This window comes from Hylobates moloch, unplaced genomic scaffold, assembly GCF_009828535.3.
Source record: "Hylobates moloch isolate HMO894 unplaced genomic scaffold, HMol_V3 SCAFFOLD_10, whole genome shotgun sequence".
Lineage (NCBI taxonomy): Eukaryota > Metazoa > Chordata > Mammalia > Primates > Hylobatidae > Hylobates > Hylobates moloch.
Genome location: NW_026652285.1, coordinates 29537688 through 29555694, shown reverse-complemented (window position 1 = coordinate 29555694; position 18007 = coordinate 29537688). Strand labels below are relative to the sequence as shown.

Below are 18007 nucleotides of genomic sequence, written 5' to 3'. Positions count from 1 at the left end.
AGTATTCTGAAACTTTTAGCCAAAATTTGATCTTATTATTTGATCTTCAGTGCGTTTTATGTTCCTTCCTCAGGCTTTATTATTTTGCTTTTGAAGTAGTTAAAATATGTATATGTCCCCCTTTAAATACAGAAATCTGATTATACAAACAATTTCATTTAAAGAGTTTACGGAAAATTGGCCGTTCGTGGTGGCTCATGCCTGTAATCCCAGCACTTTGGGAGGCCAAGGCAGGCGGATCACTTGAGGTCAGGAGTTTGAGACCAGCCTGGCCAACATAGTGAAACCCTGTCTCTACTAAAAATACAAAAATTAGCTGGGCATGGTGGCGTGCGCCGGTAATCCCAGCTACTTGGGAGGCTGAGGCACGAGAATCACTTGAACCCGGGAGGTGGAGTTTGCAGTGAGTTGAGATCGTGCCATTGCACTCCATCCTGGGTGACAGAGCAAGACTTTGTCTCAAATATAAAATAAGAGTTTACAGAAAATCCTTGTACATAACTCAAGGGGCTAGAATATAAGAAATAAGTTTAGAACAGAATTTAGAGTATGAAACGACCATGAAGACTTATCTAGTTCAGTCTTGATTTATAGATGTGACAAATCAAGGCACAGACAACTTAAATTATTTACTTGGATTCTTCTGATTGCTAGCAGAATCTGTTGAAACACATACTCAAAGTCCCTTTGAAGAGAACAGCTTTGTTTGTAAACCACTAGAATCTTTGCAACAGACATTTAATACTGCACAGTGACTTCTTTTGTTTACCTCTTGCTATTTGACCTCAGTAACTCACAAAAGTGCCATGCCTGTTGTTCAAAGCAAGTGTGAAAAAAGTCTTTTTTTATAACCTGCTTTTGTAGTGAGAACTGTAGAAGCTCACTTACCTCATGTGATTTGAACTGGTAGTTAAGTGAAAAGTTGGTTAAAGGCTTTTTCTTGGAGGTGTGGTCCATGGATTGGAGTTCTGTATTATCTTTTGTGCATACACTTCACCCATAATTTCCAGGTGGATTTCTTTGAAATGGCTGGAGAACTTAGATTTTGTAGAGCATCTGAGAGTGCCGAAACCTCTTGGATTTCTGTAGAGTTCACTCCCAGCCTTTTCTAATTTTAATGCTTATACCTAGTTAGCAGTATTTTTTTTTTCTTTTTTTTTTTTGAGATGGAGTCTCGCTCTGTCACCCAGGCTGGAGTGCAGTGGCGCGATCTCGGCTCACTGCAAGCTCCGCCTCCTGGGTTCACACCATTCTCCTGCCTCAGCCTCTCCGAGTAGCTGGGACTATAGGCACTGGCCACCACGCCCGGCTAATTTTTTTTTGTATTTTTAGTAGAGACGGGGTTTCACCGTGGTCTCGATCTCCTGACCTCGTGATCCGCCCGCCTCGGCCTCCCAAAGTGCTGGGATTACAAGTGTGAGCCACCGCGCCCGGCCAGCAGTATTTTTTTTTCTAGAAGAAACTCTTCATTTAAAAAATTTTCCCAAAGCTTTCAACTTAGATTTATAATATCTATTCTAGAATGTCAAAGTCATTGTAATAACAGTTCAACAACTAGGCCTTCAGAAGTTTTTATACTATTTAATTATATTTCATAATTAACTGTAACAAGCGTAACTAGCACAGACAGATACCAGAATGAACTTGGTTGACCCATGATGTGTAGCAACTCCCGTCTACAAGCTCTGAGTGTTAGGCAAACCATAAGCTGATGGGTATATGTTGGAGGGATAAAAGTTGGTCAGCTTTCTGATGACTCAGCTCAGTGGAGGTTGCTTAAGAGAGCTGCTATGTATCCTTAAGGGGCCATTGGCAAATTTTAGGACAATTATCTTCAGGGAACCTAAAGGGAAAATAAATGTGTGTGTGTGTGTGTGTGTGTGTCTGTGTGTGTGTGTGTGTGTGTGTGTGTGTGTGTGTTTGTGTGTGTGTGTCAAGCCTTATTGAAGAGTAGCAATAGACTCTTACTAGGCATAATCAAGTTGCCCTCTTGGGGAAACTCAAATGCAAAAATCCTCTTGAACTTTTCTGGGTAGCCTACTCTACTCTTTCCTGATAGTACCACTACAGTATACAGCACTGTAAAATTTTTTGCTTTAAAAGTTTGTTTATAAACTGGCATTTGTAAGTATACTTTTTGAGCTGATTTAAGAGTCAAGTTTTTTTTCCTAGGGAAATGCTTCTTTGTAATTATCTGTCACTAGCAAAATTTGTTTTAACACATATTTTTCTAAAAATATGATATGTAAACTGTGTTGTAGTTGTACAATTAAAGGTTTTTGGTCGAACAGTTATTACATGATGTAAAATCATGTGTAACACTTTAATATTTAAATTTATTACATTGTAACCTAAAAGTCACTTTAGAACTTTTTATGTGGCTTGAACAGGAATTTTCTTACCCAAAGCTTTGTATGTATGCTTTATTGCCTCCTTTGTTATTAGCATGGAGACCATGGGTTTTCTGTTATTATTGTTTCATTTAAACAGTTCATGAATATATTAAGCACCTGAAATAAACTGTTAGATGCTGTTAATGTGAAGAGGAGTTAAAAACCTGGTCCTTGCCTTTATCTACATGCTGTACATGTAGAACTTATTGTAGTTCCCTAGATGTAGCAGGTGCTCAGGAAACATTTTTGTAGTAGTAGAAAAGAAGTGTCAAACTCTAACTTGCTCTGGAGCAGATTCCGCTAGTAAACATTGTTTTTTCAAGCTTCTTTTTTTTTGCCTTGCTTCCTACTTAGGCCAAAATAATTCATCCACATCCCACCTTAGCTGTTCTTTTGTGTCAAACAAAAATCTTATTTGGAAATAGCATGTTAATGCCAACTGTGTTGGGGCATTCCATACTGTACTGCATTAAATGAGGAGAAAGATGCAGAGGCCCTGTCGGGAGGATTGTGATCCTGATGAGAGTGAGATGAGGGATAACAACAAAGAAACTGCCGTTCAATATTTCTTTTTTTTTTTTTTTTTTTTTTTTTGAGACAGAGTCTGGCTGTGTCACCCTAGGCTGGAGTGCAGTGGCGCGATCTCGGCTCACTGCAAGCTCCACCTCCCGGGTTCACGCCATTCTCCTGCCTCAGCCTCCCAAGAAGCTGGGACTACAGGTGCCCGCCACCACGCCCGGCCAGTTTTTTGTATTTTTAGTAGAGACTGGGTTTCACTGTGTTAGCCAGGATGGTCTTGATCTCCTGACCTCGTGATCTGCCCGCCTCAGCCTCCCAACGTGCTGAGATTACAGGCGTGAGCCACCACGCCCGGCCTGCCATTCAATATTTCTAATTAATTCAGATGGGGAAGAAAATCTCTAGTGACTATTATTTTTTAAACCTGTACCTGTGTGTCCCTCCAGTGAAGGCTATTTAAACCCCATTTTTGGTGAAGTAGTTTGATTATGATTCATTTATGTGAAAATTTTAGTTACTAGAAACACTACAGGTATTTGGTACTCCTGTGATTTTTTTAAAAATGCTTCTTTTTTTCCCCTAGTCTCCTTATATACATTTGACAAAGCCAAACAGTGTATTGGCACAATGACCATCGAGATTGATTTCCTGCAGAAAAAAAGCATTGACTCCAACCCTTATGACACCGACAAGATGGCAGCAGAGTTTATTCAGCAATTCAACAACCAGGCCTTCTCAGTGGGACAACAGGTAGTTTTAAATTTTCTTTCATTCCTTTAACTTTATAGGTATTCTAATTTCTGCAGTTGTCCAAAATTAATTCCACCTTTTAAAAAGTGAGAGGAGCTTTGCGTATCAACTCATATATCCAAGGTGAGTGATAAAAGTGAGGGAGATGTATTTACTGAACTTCAAGGAGTCTGTTCAGAAAAATTCTAAAGTAGCTTTTAGATTAAAATGTCATGTATAATTATAGCAGCTTTTCCCTCAGCAAATTTGGGAACCCTGTAGATGTATATATCTGAAATTTCTTTTTATATCATAGGACATTTGTTTTGCCTCTGGAATGTCTGTCTCTTTCACTAATATAGTTCTGTAGAAAATGTAGCTCTTGGACAGACATGGTGGCTCATGCCTGTAATCCCAACACTTTGGGAGACTGAGGTGGGAGGATCGCTTGAGCCCAGGAGCTCAAGACCAGCTTGGGCAACATAGTGAGACCCTGTCTCTACAAAAATTTCTTAAAAAGTAGCTATGTATAGTGGTCTCAACTACTCAAGAGGCTGAGGTGGGAGGATTGCTTGAGCCTGGGAGGTTGAGGCTGCAGTGAGCCATGATTGTGCCACGGCACGCCAGCCTGGGTGACAGATTGAGACCATCTCAAAAAAAAAAAAAAGTTCTTATTTTGGTTATGGGCTTATTTGAGAATCTTAAAAAACTGAATTCCTGCTAGATAGGAAAAGAATATAGTGCATTATTTTAAAAAGAGAATTGGGACGAACCTCAAGAGATTACCTTATCTAACTCCACATTTACAAATGAGGAATTTTATTTTTTTATTTTTTTAAATTTTATTTATTTATTCATTTATTTTTTGAGATGGTGTGTTACCCTGTCACCCAGGCTGGAGTGCAGCAGCACCATCTCAGCTCACTGCAACCTGCACTTCCTGGGTTCAAGTGATTTTCCTGCCTCTGCCTCCTGAGTAGCTGGAATTAACAGGTATGCGCCACCATGCCCAGCTAATTTATTTATTTATTTATTTATTTTATTTTTTTTTTTTTTGAGACGGAGTTTTGCTCTTGTTGCCCGGGCTGGAGTGCAATGGCGTGATCTCGGCTCACTGCAACCTCCGCCTCCTGGGTTTAAGTGATTCCCCTGCCTCAGCCTCTCGAGTAGCTGGGATTACAGGCATGCACCACCACACCCTACTAATTTTGTACTTTTAGTAGAGATGGGGTTTCACCATGTTAATCAGTCTGGTCTCGAACTCCTGAGCTCAGGTGATCCATCTGCTTTGACCTCCCAAAGTGCTGGGATTACAGGCATGAGCCACCATGCCCAGCCATTTTTTTTGTATTTTTAGTAGAGATGGGGTTTTGCCATGTTGGCCAGGCTGGTCCTGACCTCAAGTGATCCTCCCACCTCGGCCTCCCAAAGTGCTAGGATTACAGGTGTGAGCCACACCACGCCTGGCCAAATGAGGAATTTAAGATCTAAAGAAGGTAAATGGTATGCCCATGGCTACACAGCTAGGGGACATAGTTGAGATAAGAATTAATTAAACACATATTTGATAGTACCTAGTACCTAGTACCAGTCACTGTTTTAGACACTGCAGATCGGCAGTGAACAAAACATATATGATCCCTACTGTCATAGAACTTACTTTCTAGTTGAGGAAAACAGAAAATAAGACAGGAATACCATGTACAGTTAGGTCTCTGATGAAAGTAGATCAGGACACTTCACCAGAGAGCCATTGCAGTGCTGTTGTGTATTGGATGACTAAAATTGTGCTCAGATTGCCTAGCTAAACTTGATAGTTTTTACCTTTGCTTTTAGCTTTAGTATCCTAATAGGAAATGTTTAGGAGAATGTTTAATAGAAAATGCTTTGGTTATTTATAATAATTTAAAACTCAGTAGCATGTAAAAGTCAGTAAATCCATGAAAGAGAATCTTTTGTAATTCAGAGAAGTAGTAAATATCTTACTCCAGATCACTGTCCTTACTGTTTCTTCTCATTTGTGGTATCTGGTAGTAGCATGATTGACGGACAGCCCAACCTGTAATATTTACCGTTATACCCCAGCACATAGAAGAAGACCAAACTTTTAGAAGGGACTCAGCAAAGATTTGGCGAATGAGTAATTGAGCATTCAGAAGCTGTCTCTGCACTTGTAGGGCAAGCATTTTGTACTAGTGATAGAAAAGCAGGAATTGTAGAGTCACAGACCCAGGTTTGACTCCTGGCGCTCTCATTTACTGTGACTTTGAGCCTTGTTGCGTAGCCTCTTTCTGCATCTCAGCTTCCTCACTAGTAAAACGGAGTTGTAGTTTCTGCTTCCAAGAGTGTTTGTGAATATTATATAACTGGCTGTAGTGTTTGAATAAATACTAAGATACTTTATTCTTTGTTTGAAATAGTAAATGTGGTACTCTTGAATTACTTTAGGTGGCACTCTGACATTTAAATTAAGATATTTTTTATCCGTGTGAAAGCAATTTTAAACATGAGTTTTGCAGTCATTAACACCGATCGTAAGTGCTAATTCCCTTTTCTTCATTGGCTATGAGTAGTTTGAGGAGCAGATTGGAGAGGAGTATATAAGAGAAACTGGTTTTCTGCATTTGAAAAACATTAGTGATGATCTGAGAATCAAACCATTATATTATGAAGTGATTTTTCTCCCCTTACATATTTTCTACATAGCTTGTCTTTAGCTTCAACGAAAAGCTTTTTGGCTTACTGGTGAAGGACATTGAAGCCATGGATCCTAGCATCCTGAAGGGAGAGCCTGCGACAGGGAAAAGGCAGAAGGTAGGTTTTATTTCTGATCATCTTTATTAGATCATCTTTATAATGTAATTTGTGCAGATTGATTATAATTTTCCTATCTGTTGCTTAGTGATTTTTTTCATATTGTGTACTCTCTTAAGATAGTAGGGAGAAAAAATTGCTTTCATAGCCATCATTGTTATTAAAATATAGCTTAAAATATACTTATTTGCAGACCTAATAGTAATGTAAAATGTGATATATATGTACATATAATTTGCTTGAATGCAGATATTTATTGTAAATAAATAATAAGAAACGCATTATTGGAAAGGTATAGGCATGGAAATAAGGCATGTAAGAATTGTAGAAGAAAGTTATGAGAAAAGTAAAAGTAGCTCAGATGATAGTCTGGAAGGTTTGCTTTGCCCAGAGAAACCTCATTTCCCCCTCACTTTTGGCCTTGCTTTGAGAAATCCAGAAATTTGCTATTAGACTACTAATTATTGTCTTTCTGTACAGATTGAAGTAGGACTGGTTGTTGGAAACAGTCAAGTTGCATTTGAAAAAGCAGAAAATTCATCACTTAATCTTATTGGTAAGATTTACAGTTTTTAGAAGATTTGAAATGAAGTGGGCCTATTTCTATATGTAACTCAACTACAGTGATTTCCAAATGGGGAAAGGAAAGAGGGGCATCTCTCTTGAGAGAGTTTATCACAGAAGCATGGGGTATTTCCTGTTGGTCAGTTTGCTGATGAAAATGTTTAAAACCTTCATCTGGATCAACTTTGTCCAATAGAAATAGAATGTGAGCCACATGTGTAATTTTTAATTCCTAGAAATCGCACTAAAATAAGAAACAAATTAATTTTTTAACTTTTAATTTTGAGATAATTTTAGGTTCACAGAAGATTTGCAGAAATAGCTCAGAGAATTTCTGTATGCCCTTTACCAGCTTACCCTGATGTTAATGTCTTATTTGACATTATCAAAAGTACAATTATAAGAAATGAACATGGTTTCATTTCTGCTAACTAAACTACAGATTTTATTGAGATTTCACCAGTTTTTCCATTGTGTCCTTTTCTGTTCCAAGATCTAATTTAGGATCCCATATTGCATTTAGTTGTTCTGTCTTTTGAGTTTTCTTCTGTCACTGACAGTTCCTCAGACTTTGTCTTTTATGATTTTGAGAACTGGTCAGTTATTTTGTAGAATGCCCCTCACTTGGTTTTGTGTTAAATGAGATAGCATCATCATTTCTTTTAGTGATTAAGTGATGAATGTGCAGGTCAAGTCTTCCCAGCAGATTCATGGTTCAGTCCTACTCTTGTACTCTAGCCCAATTTTTGTCATATTAAAACAATGCAGCTTGTTCTCTGAGAATAGTAACTCACCAGAATAATGTGCCATTAACTGGGCATTAATTCTTATTTTTGGTTGATTTAACTATGTTGATGTCTACCCCACTAGAGAGTAGAGGGTTTTCATTGGTTGCACATCATCATGTCCAGGGTCACTTAACAGTCTTTGAGTGCGTGGCCTTTAATTCCTGGTCCACACATTACCATTCCCCCTTATTGTTTTTTGTTAGTTATAAAATATTTTATTTATAAAATATGGATAGGCACTCGAAAACAATTCACACACTCTAAAATTTGGTTCTGTTTTCATAGTCTTGTAATTTGCTTTTTTTGCTTAGCATGTTTCAAACATCTTAAATATACACCTATAACATGATTTTTAATGCCTGTATGTCATTTTATGAAGGTAGGATGTATTTTCCTATTATTGATCTAGTACATTTATGAAGTGATTTCTTTGTATTTTATTTTTGTGTACCTTTTGTTAAGATATCCCAAGGAAGTTGCATGACTTTCATACAATATAGGTATTTCTAAGTAATCCATGGGAAAAAATTGTGTAGTTAATTGGCATGCGGTAAATTTTGCCCACAAGAGGGCAGTAGAGTGTAAGAAAAAATATTTTTCATCGCTTTCCAAAGGAAATCTTAAGGCCTCAAAACTCTAACCATAAAATTATCATCTAGTATAAACTTTTTTAAAGTGTTACTTTATTTTTAATTGACAAATAATAATTGTATATATATATATAGGGTACAATTTGATGTTTTAATACATGTATACATTGTAGAATGATCAAATCAGGCTAATTAACATATCACCTCAAATATTTAGCATTTCTTAGGATAAACTTTTTTTAATGTGACATTTTCTTCCCTGGTTTTACAAAAACTATATTATTACTTTATTTTTTGTTTATAATAGAGCATACTAAGGTACTTAATTTATTCTTTGTTTGAAATAGTAAATGTGGTTCTCTTGAGTTACTTTAGGTGACACTCTGACATTTAAGTTAGATAATTTTTGTCCTTGTGAGAGAATTTTTAAACATGAGTTTTGTAATCCTTGAAGTCTTTAGGATGATTTCAGACTTTTGTGTGCAAGTGAAGACAAAGCAAAGAAGACATCAAACTTGTTCAGTATATTTCCTTAGGCTGAGGGGTTATATGCCCAATCACCTGTATAAGCGTAATCTGGATAAATATATGTATTTAAAATAAACTTGCGTTAGGAGACTTCAGTGACTGCAAGATTTCAGTTGCATTTCTGCCAGCTAGTGTTGTCTTCATCAGATACGGCGTTTCTTCTGATCAACCAAGTTAGTTAATTTGGTTAGGTTGAAGGTTAATAAAACCAAGTTTTATGGACTGATACAAATAGACTACAGCATAAGTTTAGCTAGTCATTTTGACAGTGTGTTACCATATATGGAGATCAGACAAAGTAGATAGCATAGCAAAACCTACCCTTCTGACTGTAAAATCAGCTAAGATTATATTGTTCATTTTTGTATATGTAAGCGTAGCTTTTCTTTATTCATTTAAGATGCTCAGGGAGTTCTGTCTTTTTAGACTTAGTGATAAAGTCCTTGTTTCACATTTGATAATATTCCTTTGACATAGGCAAAGCTAAAACCAAGGAAAATCGCCAATCAATTATCAATCCTGACTGGAACTTTGAAAAAATGGGAATAGGAGGTCTAGACAAGGAATTTTCAGATATTTTCCGACGAGCATTTGCTTCCCGAGTATTTCCTCCAGAGATTGTGGAGCAGATGGGTAAGTTTAAAAAGGAAAATGTTATAAAATCTTGTATTGTTAAATAAATTAATGCAATGAAGTATCTCTTTTTAATAGTTTTGAAATTATTTTTCAGACCAATTATTTCTGTCTTTTTCTTTAAAAATGAACAGATAAATTTTCTGAAAAACTTTTATAATACCAAAACTTTTAAAATTACATTTAAATTTTATGGGGAAATCATAGAAATAAGACTTGTGGTGGCTCCATTTTGTTTATTTATTTATTGAAGAATGCTTTTCTATGGGGCATATTTAGAAACTTCCCCTGAGAGTAATAATACTAGTAGTGACTCCATTTTATTTATTTATTTACGTAAGAATGTTTTTCTATAGGGCATATTTAGAAAGTTCACCTGACTCTAAAGATCACTATGGGTCAGATTTACCCTGCTGAATAATAACTATCTATTAGACTGTGTGCATTGTTCTAACATTAGCTGCCGTTCCTTTTTATTGTACTGTTGCATTACCCAGTTAGTACATCTTCATACCTAATAAGTGGGTACTTGCATGTTTTTAAATTAAATAAGTTTGATCCAAAAAGACAAATGCAGGATATACATTGGAGTTTCTATATTGCATGCAAAGAAGTGCACTATTCGTTTATCACTTTCTTCTTGAAGGTTTATTTAATTTATCTGTGTGAAGTGACTTTATTTGCCCAGTGGAAATGCTGTCATGACTGTTTTCATATCCATATCATTCGTTGGATTGGAATGTGAGCAACAATATCTGAGAAAGGAATGTATAACATAACAGCTTCTGGCAGACTATTAGTGTAAAAACAGCATCCAAAAAAAATGGAAGGAATATGAATATATTACTCCCCTCATCTCCATCATTCTTTATCTTTAAATTGCTACTGGAAGATAAAAGTATATTTATTATGGTGGGGATAAGAACTGCTTTCTAGGCACTGAGTGCTTGGATTGTATTAGCCTTCTATTGTTGGTAGCCTTTCTGCCTGGTCACTCACTCAGATAAATTACAGGCACGGCACACACCTGTTCACTGGGTAAAGGTCGAGTTTGGAATTGGATTAAGAGAAAATGACAGAGACCCTCATCACCTGAGTTTTATACACCTTGAAATGGCAATAGCATACTTTTTATCTCAAAGATACAAAGGCCACGTCCATTAAAAGCAGAATTTTAATTGGGAAAATATTTTAAAATGTGGTAGTTCACTATCTTGGTAATGTGTATTTTCGATCAAGACATGAAAATATTGTTTAAGTGTATTTTGGGTAAAAGCAGGGATAAAAAGATGATTCCAAATGTTCTAAGTTATTCTTGTGGAATGTTTTTACTAGTTTTCAGAACTGAGATCTAGTGCAGGAAGAGTCTAATGATTCTGTTTCTTTGAACATTTATACTGTTTAGCCAACAAGTAGAAAAATAACTGCATTGGTAGTAAGCCATCTCTTTTAATTATAAATGTTTTCTCACTGTTTGGAAGCTATTGAAAATACAGTTATTCAGATACTAGTTTGCTATTTGCGCATTATCTAGATCCTGCACTTGAAGCTATGTGCAACGTCAGTATGCGTTGGGTAGATAATGCGTAAAGGAGTTGGACTCACACTGGTCAGTTTGTGACCTTGCCAGCTGTTGGAGAGTTTTAAATTAAATCAGAACAGATTTGGAATTTGTTAGTGAATTTCATCTGTTTCTGATATCCGTATTGAAATGAGTTGAATTACAGTAGTGTGCTTTTTGTTGTTTTTGATGTGTTTTTTGACTAAGCACTATGGATTTGAATTTTGTGAGTGCCACTGTCCAGAACCTTTTTTATGGATTTATTTTTCTGATATTTTTACAGTAATTTAATTAGACAAAAAATGAATTCTATCCTTTTAGAAAAGTATTTTTTTTCTCTATGGCTTGTTGCTATCAGGAAGCATGTGTTATCAATTTCATTGAAAAGACAAACTAGTATAAAGCTGCCCTGGCTTTTGAGCTGAATTGAAAAACTTATTTTCTTTATTCTGGGTGAAGTTTCTGGGTATCTAAAAAAAGGTAAAGCTCCTCTTTTTTTTTTAATGGTTAAATGGCTGAGAAATAATTCTCTTGTAATGCATGTATCATTCCCTGTCTTCCAATAGAGGCTTCTTTTTTCCTTTGAATTTTGGGGGAATTATATAGTAAAATCTTTTCTTGTACTCCAATTACAGTGTGGTTATAAAGCTCTCATTAGGCTTTGGTAAAGGTATATAAATAAAAATCGTTACATTTTGACAGAATATACATAAAATTATACAAATTCTTTTTATGCATATTCTGCGTGGTTTTTTTAATGCATATTCTGTATGGTTTTGTTTTTTTTTTTTTTTGATATGTCAGGTGGGATCAAAATGGATTTTTTTCCCCCACTCTTTGTTAACTAGACAGATCTATATGGTTTGGAGATTCAGCTGGACACTGAGTATGACTGGTTAAATCAGTTCTAATTTTTAAAAAAGATTAGAAAAGAATAATTTATGTAGGTTATGGGGCTTTTTTGTTTTAAGCAGAAAACTTTACTTTTGGCTTGAGACCAAATTATTGTCTTTACTATGGAGTCTAAAGTTATGTCTGCTTTATAAACAGGAATCTTAACTAAGTGGATTTTTTGCCTATTTATCAATTTTCAAATTTACAAAGTGATAAATTTAGAATATTCTCTTCTGTCATTATGTTCATCAGACTGATAATTATGCTTCTAGATAACAGAGTTTTCTTTTTGTCTATAAAACTTCATGTTGCCTTTTCAAAATTGAAAATATAGTTTAGCTACGAACAGAATGTTGCTGATGAGATATAGGAAGATTAAGGACTTAACGAGAGGCACACAATTATGCAGTAAAATTAGGGAACCGATGAGGTAATATACATGAAAATAACTGTCATGGAGTTTCCAATCTATTAGTTTCTCTCTTGAAGGTCTTTCAAATAGATAGTGTATACCTTAGGCCGGGTGCAGTGGCTCACTCCTATAATCCCAGCACTTAGGGAGGCTGAGGTGGGTGGATCACAAGGTCAGGAGATCGAGACCATCCTGGCTAACACGATGAAACCCTGTCTCTACTAAAAATAGAAAAAATTAGCCAGGCATGGTCGTGGGTGCCTGTAGTCCCAGCTACTCGGGAGGCTGAGGCAGGAGGATGGTGTGAACCTGGGAGGCGGAGCTTGCAGTGAGCCGAGATCGCACCACTGCACTCCAGCCTGGGCGACAGAACAAGACTCCGTCTCAAAAAAAAAAAAAAAAAAAAAAAGATAGTGTATACCTTTCTGCTTTTGTACTTTTGTTATATTTTTGTGGAATTAAAATCAAGGAAACCCTTAAAGGAGAAAGGAAGTCACATAAAGCTCTCTAGACTGAGGGATAAAGGAAAGGGGATTATTTAGGGGAATATCAATTTAGACTTTTGTTTTTGTTACTGTTTTAATCAGAGTAACTATTGAGTTTTCCCCTTGTCTGAAGCAGTTGAGCTCACCCAAACCCAAGTGGGGCAGCCCTTCCTTGGAAGCATATGAGAGCAACGAGCAAAGAAAACTAAACCTATACCTTGCACTTAGTAAATACCAAATAGATATTTAGTTAGAATGCCCTCCAACCCCCCACAAAACAGATTTTTAATTAAGAATTACCTTAAATCCATAATTTTATGGGCTAATAGAAGCCACATTTGAGTACCAGGGTAGAAATGTGAACATCAAAGCTGGTATCTGGAAGTATGGGTGAATAAATAAATTCAACAACTGATTGCTGTCTTTCAGCATATTCAGGTGTTAACTGAATAGATACTAAATACTTGTGTTCGGGTATTTACCACACTTATTCCCCTGTATGCAGTTTTGTGGACAGTGTTCAGGATAAATAAATGGTTGATTACCTCAGTTCTCACTGTAGCTATTTTGTTAGCAAAGATAGAGTTTCTGCAAAGAAACTTCATTTTTTCAGCATCCCTGGCAATTCTCTCTAAATTATAAATGTCAAAGCAAAGAAACACATCGTTTTCAATGAAGAGTGGAATAATTGTTAAAGAATTAGTCAGCATCTCTTAATGTAATCCTGGGAATAGGTTCACATCTACCCAAGGAAAGACCTAGAAGGAAAAGGATGTGAAGAGGGAAGACCTCAGCCTCACACTGTCTTTCAGTGGATCTGTGGAGTGTAGATGTTCAGGCCACCTAGTGGGGAGGAAAGCCACTTGTTATGGTCTTGTGCCCCCATTCTTTGAAACTGACACTGTTCTTTTTGGTCTCCTTTCCCCAGTGTCTCCCTCTGTAAGCCCATTTTCAATTGTATTTTTAAGGTTTCTTTTGAAATTCAAGAGGAAAGCAACTCTTTTCTGATATCATAAGTGAAATTGCAGTTACTCTATGAAATAGAACTGCTGAGAAGATAAGGAACCTTTCAATCACACAGACATCTTTCACATGCTAAAAACAGTGCAAATAAAACATAGTGGAAGAAAGGGCACTAAGGTTTTGTGCATGCCATATTTGGGAGAGAGGGAGTTCTTGCTAAGATTAACATAAACACTGACACTCTTAAAATGCATTTTCACACCCCCACTCATGAGGAGAGATTGCATTTTAAATGGGGGTTAAGACATCTAGCCGAACTCCAGGGCTCTGTAAAAGGAACCCTAAGGCTAAAGAGCTTATCTGAAATTTGAAAAAAAGAAAAAAAAAATGAAGCTTTCTGACATTCATCTTTTTTTCTTGTATTAGTCATAACTTGCTTTTCAGCTATATTTTAGGTTTTGAATGCCAACCTGACATCTGTTCAAGTCTGCCTGTAATTTATTAGCAGAGGAAAAGACAGCAGTTGCTCACTAGTTAGAGATGCAAAATTTCTCCCTTCCTGTTCTCCACTAAGTACTTATAGATGATACCTGGATACGAGGAATGTAATAATATACTAAAAACTTCAGGTCAGGAAATTTACAAAGACTTTTTTTTAAATTAGAAGAATAAAATGGCTTAAGACCATGTGATTTCCAAAATCTCTAGACCAGGATTTAGAGACAAAGCATAGACCCTAAAAAATACTTTAGATAACTTTCTATAAATTGTGACTTTTTTAACCTTGAATTAATTTTTCCATTGGTTTTAAATTTTTAAGTTAAATGTATATTTGAACAGTAGTTGTGCTTATATCTGAAAGTCAAACTGTATGTAAATTCACCTGGCATTTTGCATTTATAGACAGACTTTAAGAAACAAATCTCTTGGAGAGGCAGTGCTCTCTACAGAGTCGCCAAATGGATTAGATTTCCTGGCAACTACAGTTGAGTTACTTACAGATCAACAGTTGGGTCACTACAAAGTTGAGGTCTAAGTGTTAACCTGAGTGCCCACCCGTAAGAAACCGGTTAGAGCCAATTTTAAAATGATATAGCTCCAAATGTAGAGACATGTTTGTGTTAATAAAAAATATATAAAAGCAAATGCATTCTAAAAATCTCTAAGGACATACATTAAATTGAAAAAGGGTTTACAGCTGAATGTGGTGGCTCACACCTATAATCCTAGCACTTTGGGAGGCTGAGATGGGAGGATCACTTGAGCTCAGGAGTTCAAGACCAGTCTGGGTAGCATAGTGAGACCTTGTCTCATTTATTTATTTTTTTTAATTTAAAAATGTAATTTAAAAAATAAAAAAAAGTGTTTACTTCCGTGGAAGGGAAGCTAAGATGGGGAATAAAGGGAAAGTTTTGTTCTTTTACTCGATTTTACCTTTATGTCTGAATGTTATATTTCTAATGTGTGCTTTTAAAAGCCAACAAACAAAAGATAACAGTATATTTCTTGGGGTGACTCTACCGTCAGCACGGAAAGTCAGCAGGAAGCAAGCACATCCTTCCGCCTTCATAAAGTTTCCTGTGGAGGAGGAGAGTGCAGGGTAAAAGGCCTGGATTCCAAGGGCTTTGCTGGCAGCCCCTTAGAGGGTAGACAGAACACCTATCCTATTTGGTCAAGAAGAGAAAAACAGTTTCTCCATATGTAACAAACTGCCTTCCCCCAGAATGTTCTGCATTATAGTAATGGTGTAAGTAATCTGCCCTTCAAACATGAGAACATTTGCATCCAGGCCTTTAGGCAGCCAAGGCAGCATTAAAGAATAAAGAGTGGGAGCAGAGCAAGCTGAGGGAAAGCAGAGCTTCTGACATTTGAGGAACTGGGCGTGAATTTGTTTTTAGTCTTCAAAAACCATTCTCTTGAGGAATCCAATTCCCATGACCCCTGAAGTGAAACAGTTGGTGTTTTCTCCTGCGTTTCTCCCATACGTAAGTTGGTGATTATAATGAGGGTGGTGGCCAATACTTATATAATGCCAGATGCTGTTCTATGTGCTTTATTTATTATTGTGTTTATTAATCCTCACAGCAGCCTTCAGAAGTAGACACTGTGTTGTCTCCGTATTATGGAGCAGGAATCTCTGTCTCAAAAAGGTGAAGTAATGGGTCCAAGACACACAGCTAGTAAGTAGTAGAGTCAGATTTGAACCCAGGCAGTCGAGCCCCAGATTTCATTTCCTTAACCATTACGTATTATTCTCCCATGAAAGCCCATCGTGTAAAACCATTTTAATGGGCTTTCTAGCTTCACTTTTTTGGGGACCTTTGAAGCAATCATTGAGGCAGCCTTTGTTCTAGCCAAGGGCCAACCATGGCACCACTGAAATTTTGGGCTGGATAATTATTTGGTCTGGGGACTGGGTGTCCTTTGCATTGTAAATAACTAACTTTTCTAGTAATCTGATGTGTTCAAATTGTCATGAGCTCAAGAGACACGAAGATTTGATGGTAGGCTGTAATACCTAATACCTAATGCCACTTTTTTCATGTGTTTTTTGCCACGTGTTGTAGCAGAATACAGGAAGGAGGGAACTGGTGTGGATGTGTCAGAGAAGTTGTCTTAAACTGTCAATCTGGAGATGGAACATAAATGTTAAAATTAAATAATCATTTAAAAATTAAGCAACATAACAAGTGATCTCAAAGGCCAGTATTTGATTAAGTGCCAGATGAGCAGTACAATTGATAAGCCCTACAGGAACTGAAAGGGAATCACATCGAGAAGACTTCATAGAAGAGGCAGAGCTTGAGTAAGGCCTTAAATGCTGAGCGGTTTTGGATAGGAGGAGGGAAGGGGATGGTTGTCCATATCCTGGGAAGAGTGACAGACTAAACACGGTATAGACTTCATGACTTAGACCAGTCTAACAGAGCTGTGGTTTGGAAGAAACAGGAAATAAGATTAAAAAGTTAGTTTTGGGTTGGGTTGTGGAAATCTATGAGAAGATGAGGACTCTTTTTAAAGTACTGTCCCTGTTTAAGCTTCCAGACAGACTCAGAACCTTGCAGATAGACTCAGGTGCTTCTCCTGTGTTTCCCTGCACCTTGTATATACTTAGAATCCAGCTATGTTCTTAATGTAATTATTCATTTGCATTACACTCCTAAGGCAGAGTTTCTTAACCTTGGTACTATTGACATTTTAGGCTTGATAATTCTTAGTTGTAGGGTGCCTGACCTGTGCATCATAGGATGTTAAGCGGCATCCCTGGCCTCTCCTTGATGTCAGTACTTCCCTTCCTCACCACTCCGAGCCCCAGTGACGATTAAAAAAAATGTGATAAAACTGTCCTGCGTTGAGAACCATTGCTCAAAGGCCTTTGAAGGCACAATTGTAATGTCTTCTTATCCATGTATTATCAACATCAGGGGTGTTGGGATGTAGGTTGCAGGTCATTGTTGGACCATGAACCACTGTTACCAGTCCACAATAAGACAAATATTGGAAATTAAGAATAAGCAATTAGAAATGTTTATAGCAATTTGACATTATCACAATTTTTAAAAAATTATGTTTTACAAAAATGTTGGTTTGCAATGGATTGGAAATTTAAAAGGAAAAAAAAATACAACTGGACCTTAGCGTACATAGTTTGAGAAGCACTGGCCTACGTAAATATTTGCAAAATGAATGAAATTTTTGAACAGATGCCTTAGAGAAGAGGTGAGGCAAATAGTCTTAGAGACCAGTAGACTATTGCTGTCCAATGCGTGGTACTTAGAATCTGGATTGGGGTGAAGGCAACAGGAATGGAATGGGAAGAAAATACATGAAAAAATTGCAGACATGAAACTGGCAGAATTTGGCAATAGTTATGGTGGGTGACAGAATTGGAGGTGAGACTCAGGTCTTGTGAGAAAATGTTGGAAATAAGAAAATCAGGAGAATGTAGTTTTGGAAAAGTAAAGAATATCATTGCACATATTTTCAATATCGTGAAAGGAAACTGGAAGCTGAACTGAAGAGAGGAAGAATTACTGGCATTTCAATTTATTGAAGCCTAGTTTCAATCAGTCTGCACATGTTTAGGAAACACACTGTTGACTATTCTTGCTTGAAATATCCTCTTTACTTGGC

The 18007-nt window shown here is 36.8% G+C and overlaps 1 protein-coding gene across 3 annotated transcripts in view; it reads left to right on the top strand.

Moving 5' to 3' along the window:
- Window positions 1–18007, top strand: part of NSF (N-ethylmaleimide sensitive factor, vesicle fusing ATPase) — a 166303-nt gene that overhangs the window by 41482 nt on the left and 106814 nt on the right. For all 3 annotated transcript variants that reach the window (XM_032163943.2, XM_032163941.2, XM_032163942.2), the window contains exons 5-8: window positions 3496–3662; window positions 6348–6455; window positions 6936–7011; window positions 9403–9558. In XM_032163943.2, the coding sequence (XP_032019834.1) occupies window positions 3496–3662; window positions 6348–6455; window positions 6936–7011; window positions 9403–9558 (507 nt within the window). The remainder of the gene's footprint in view (window positions 1–3495; window positions 3663–6347; window positions 6456–6935; window positions 7012–9402; window positions 9559–18007) is intronic.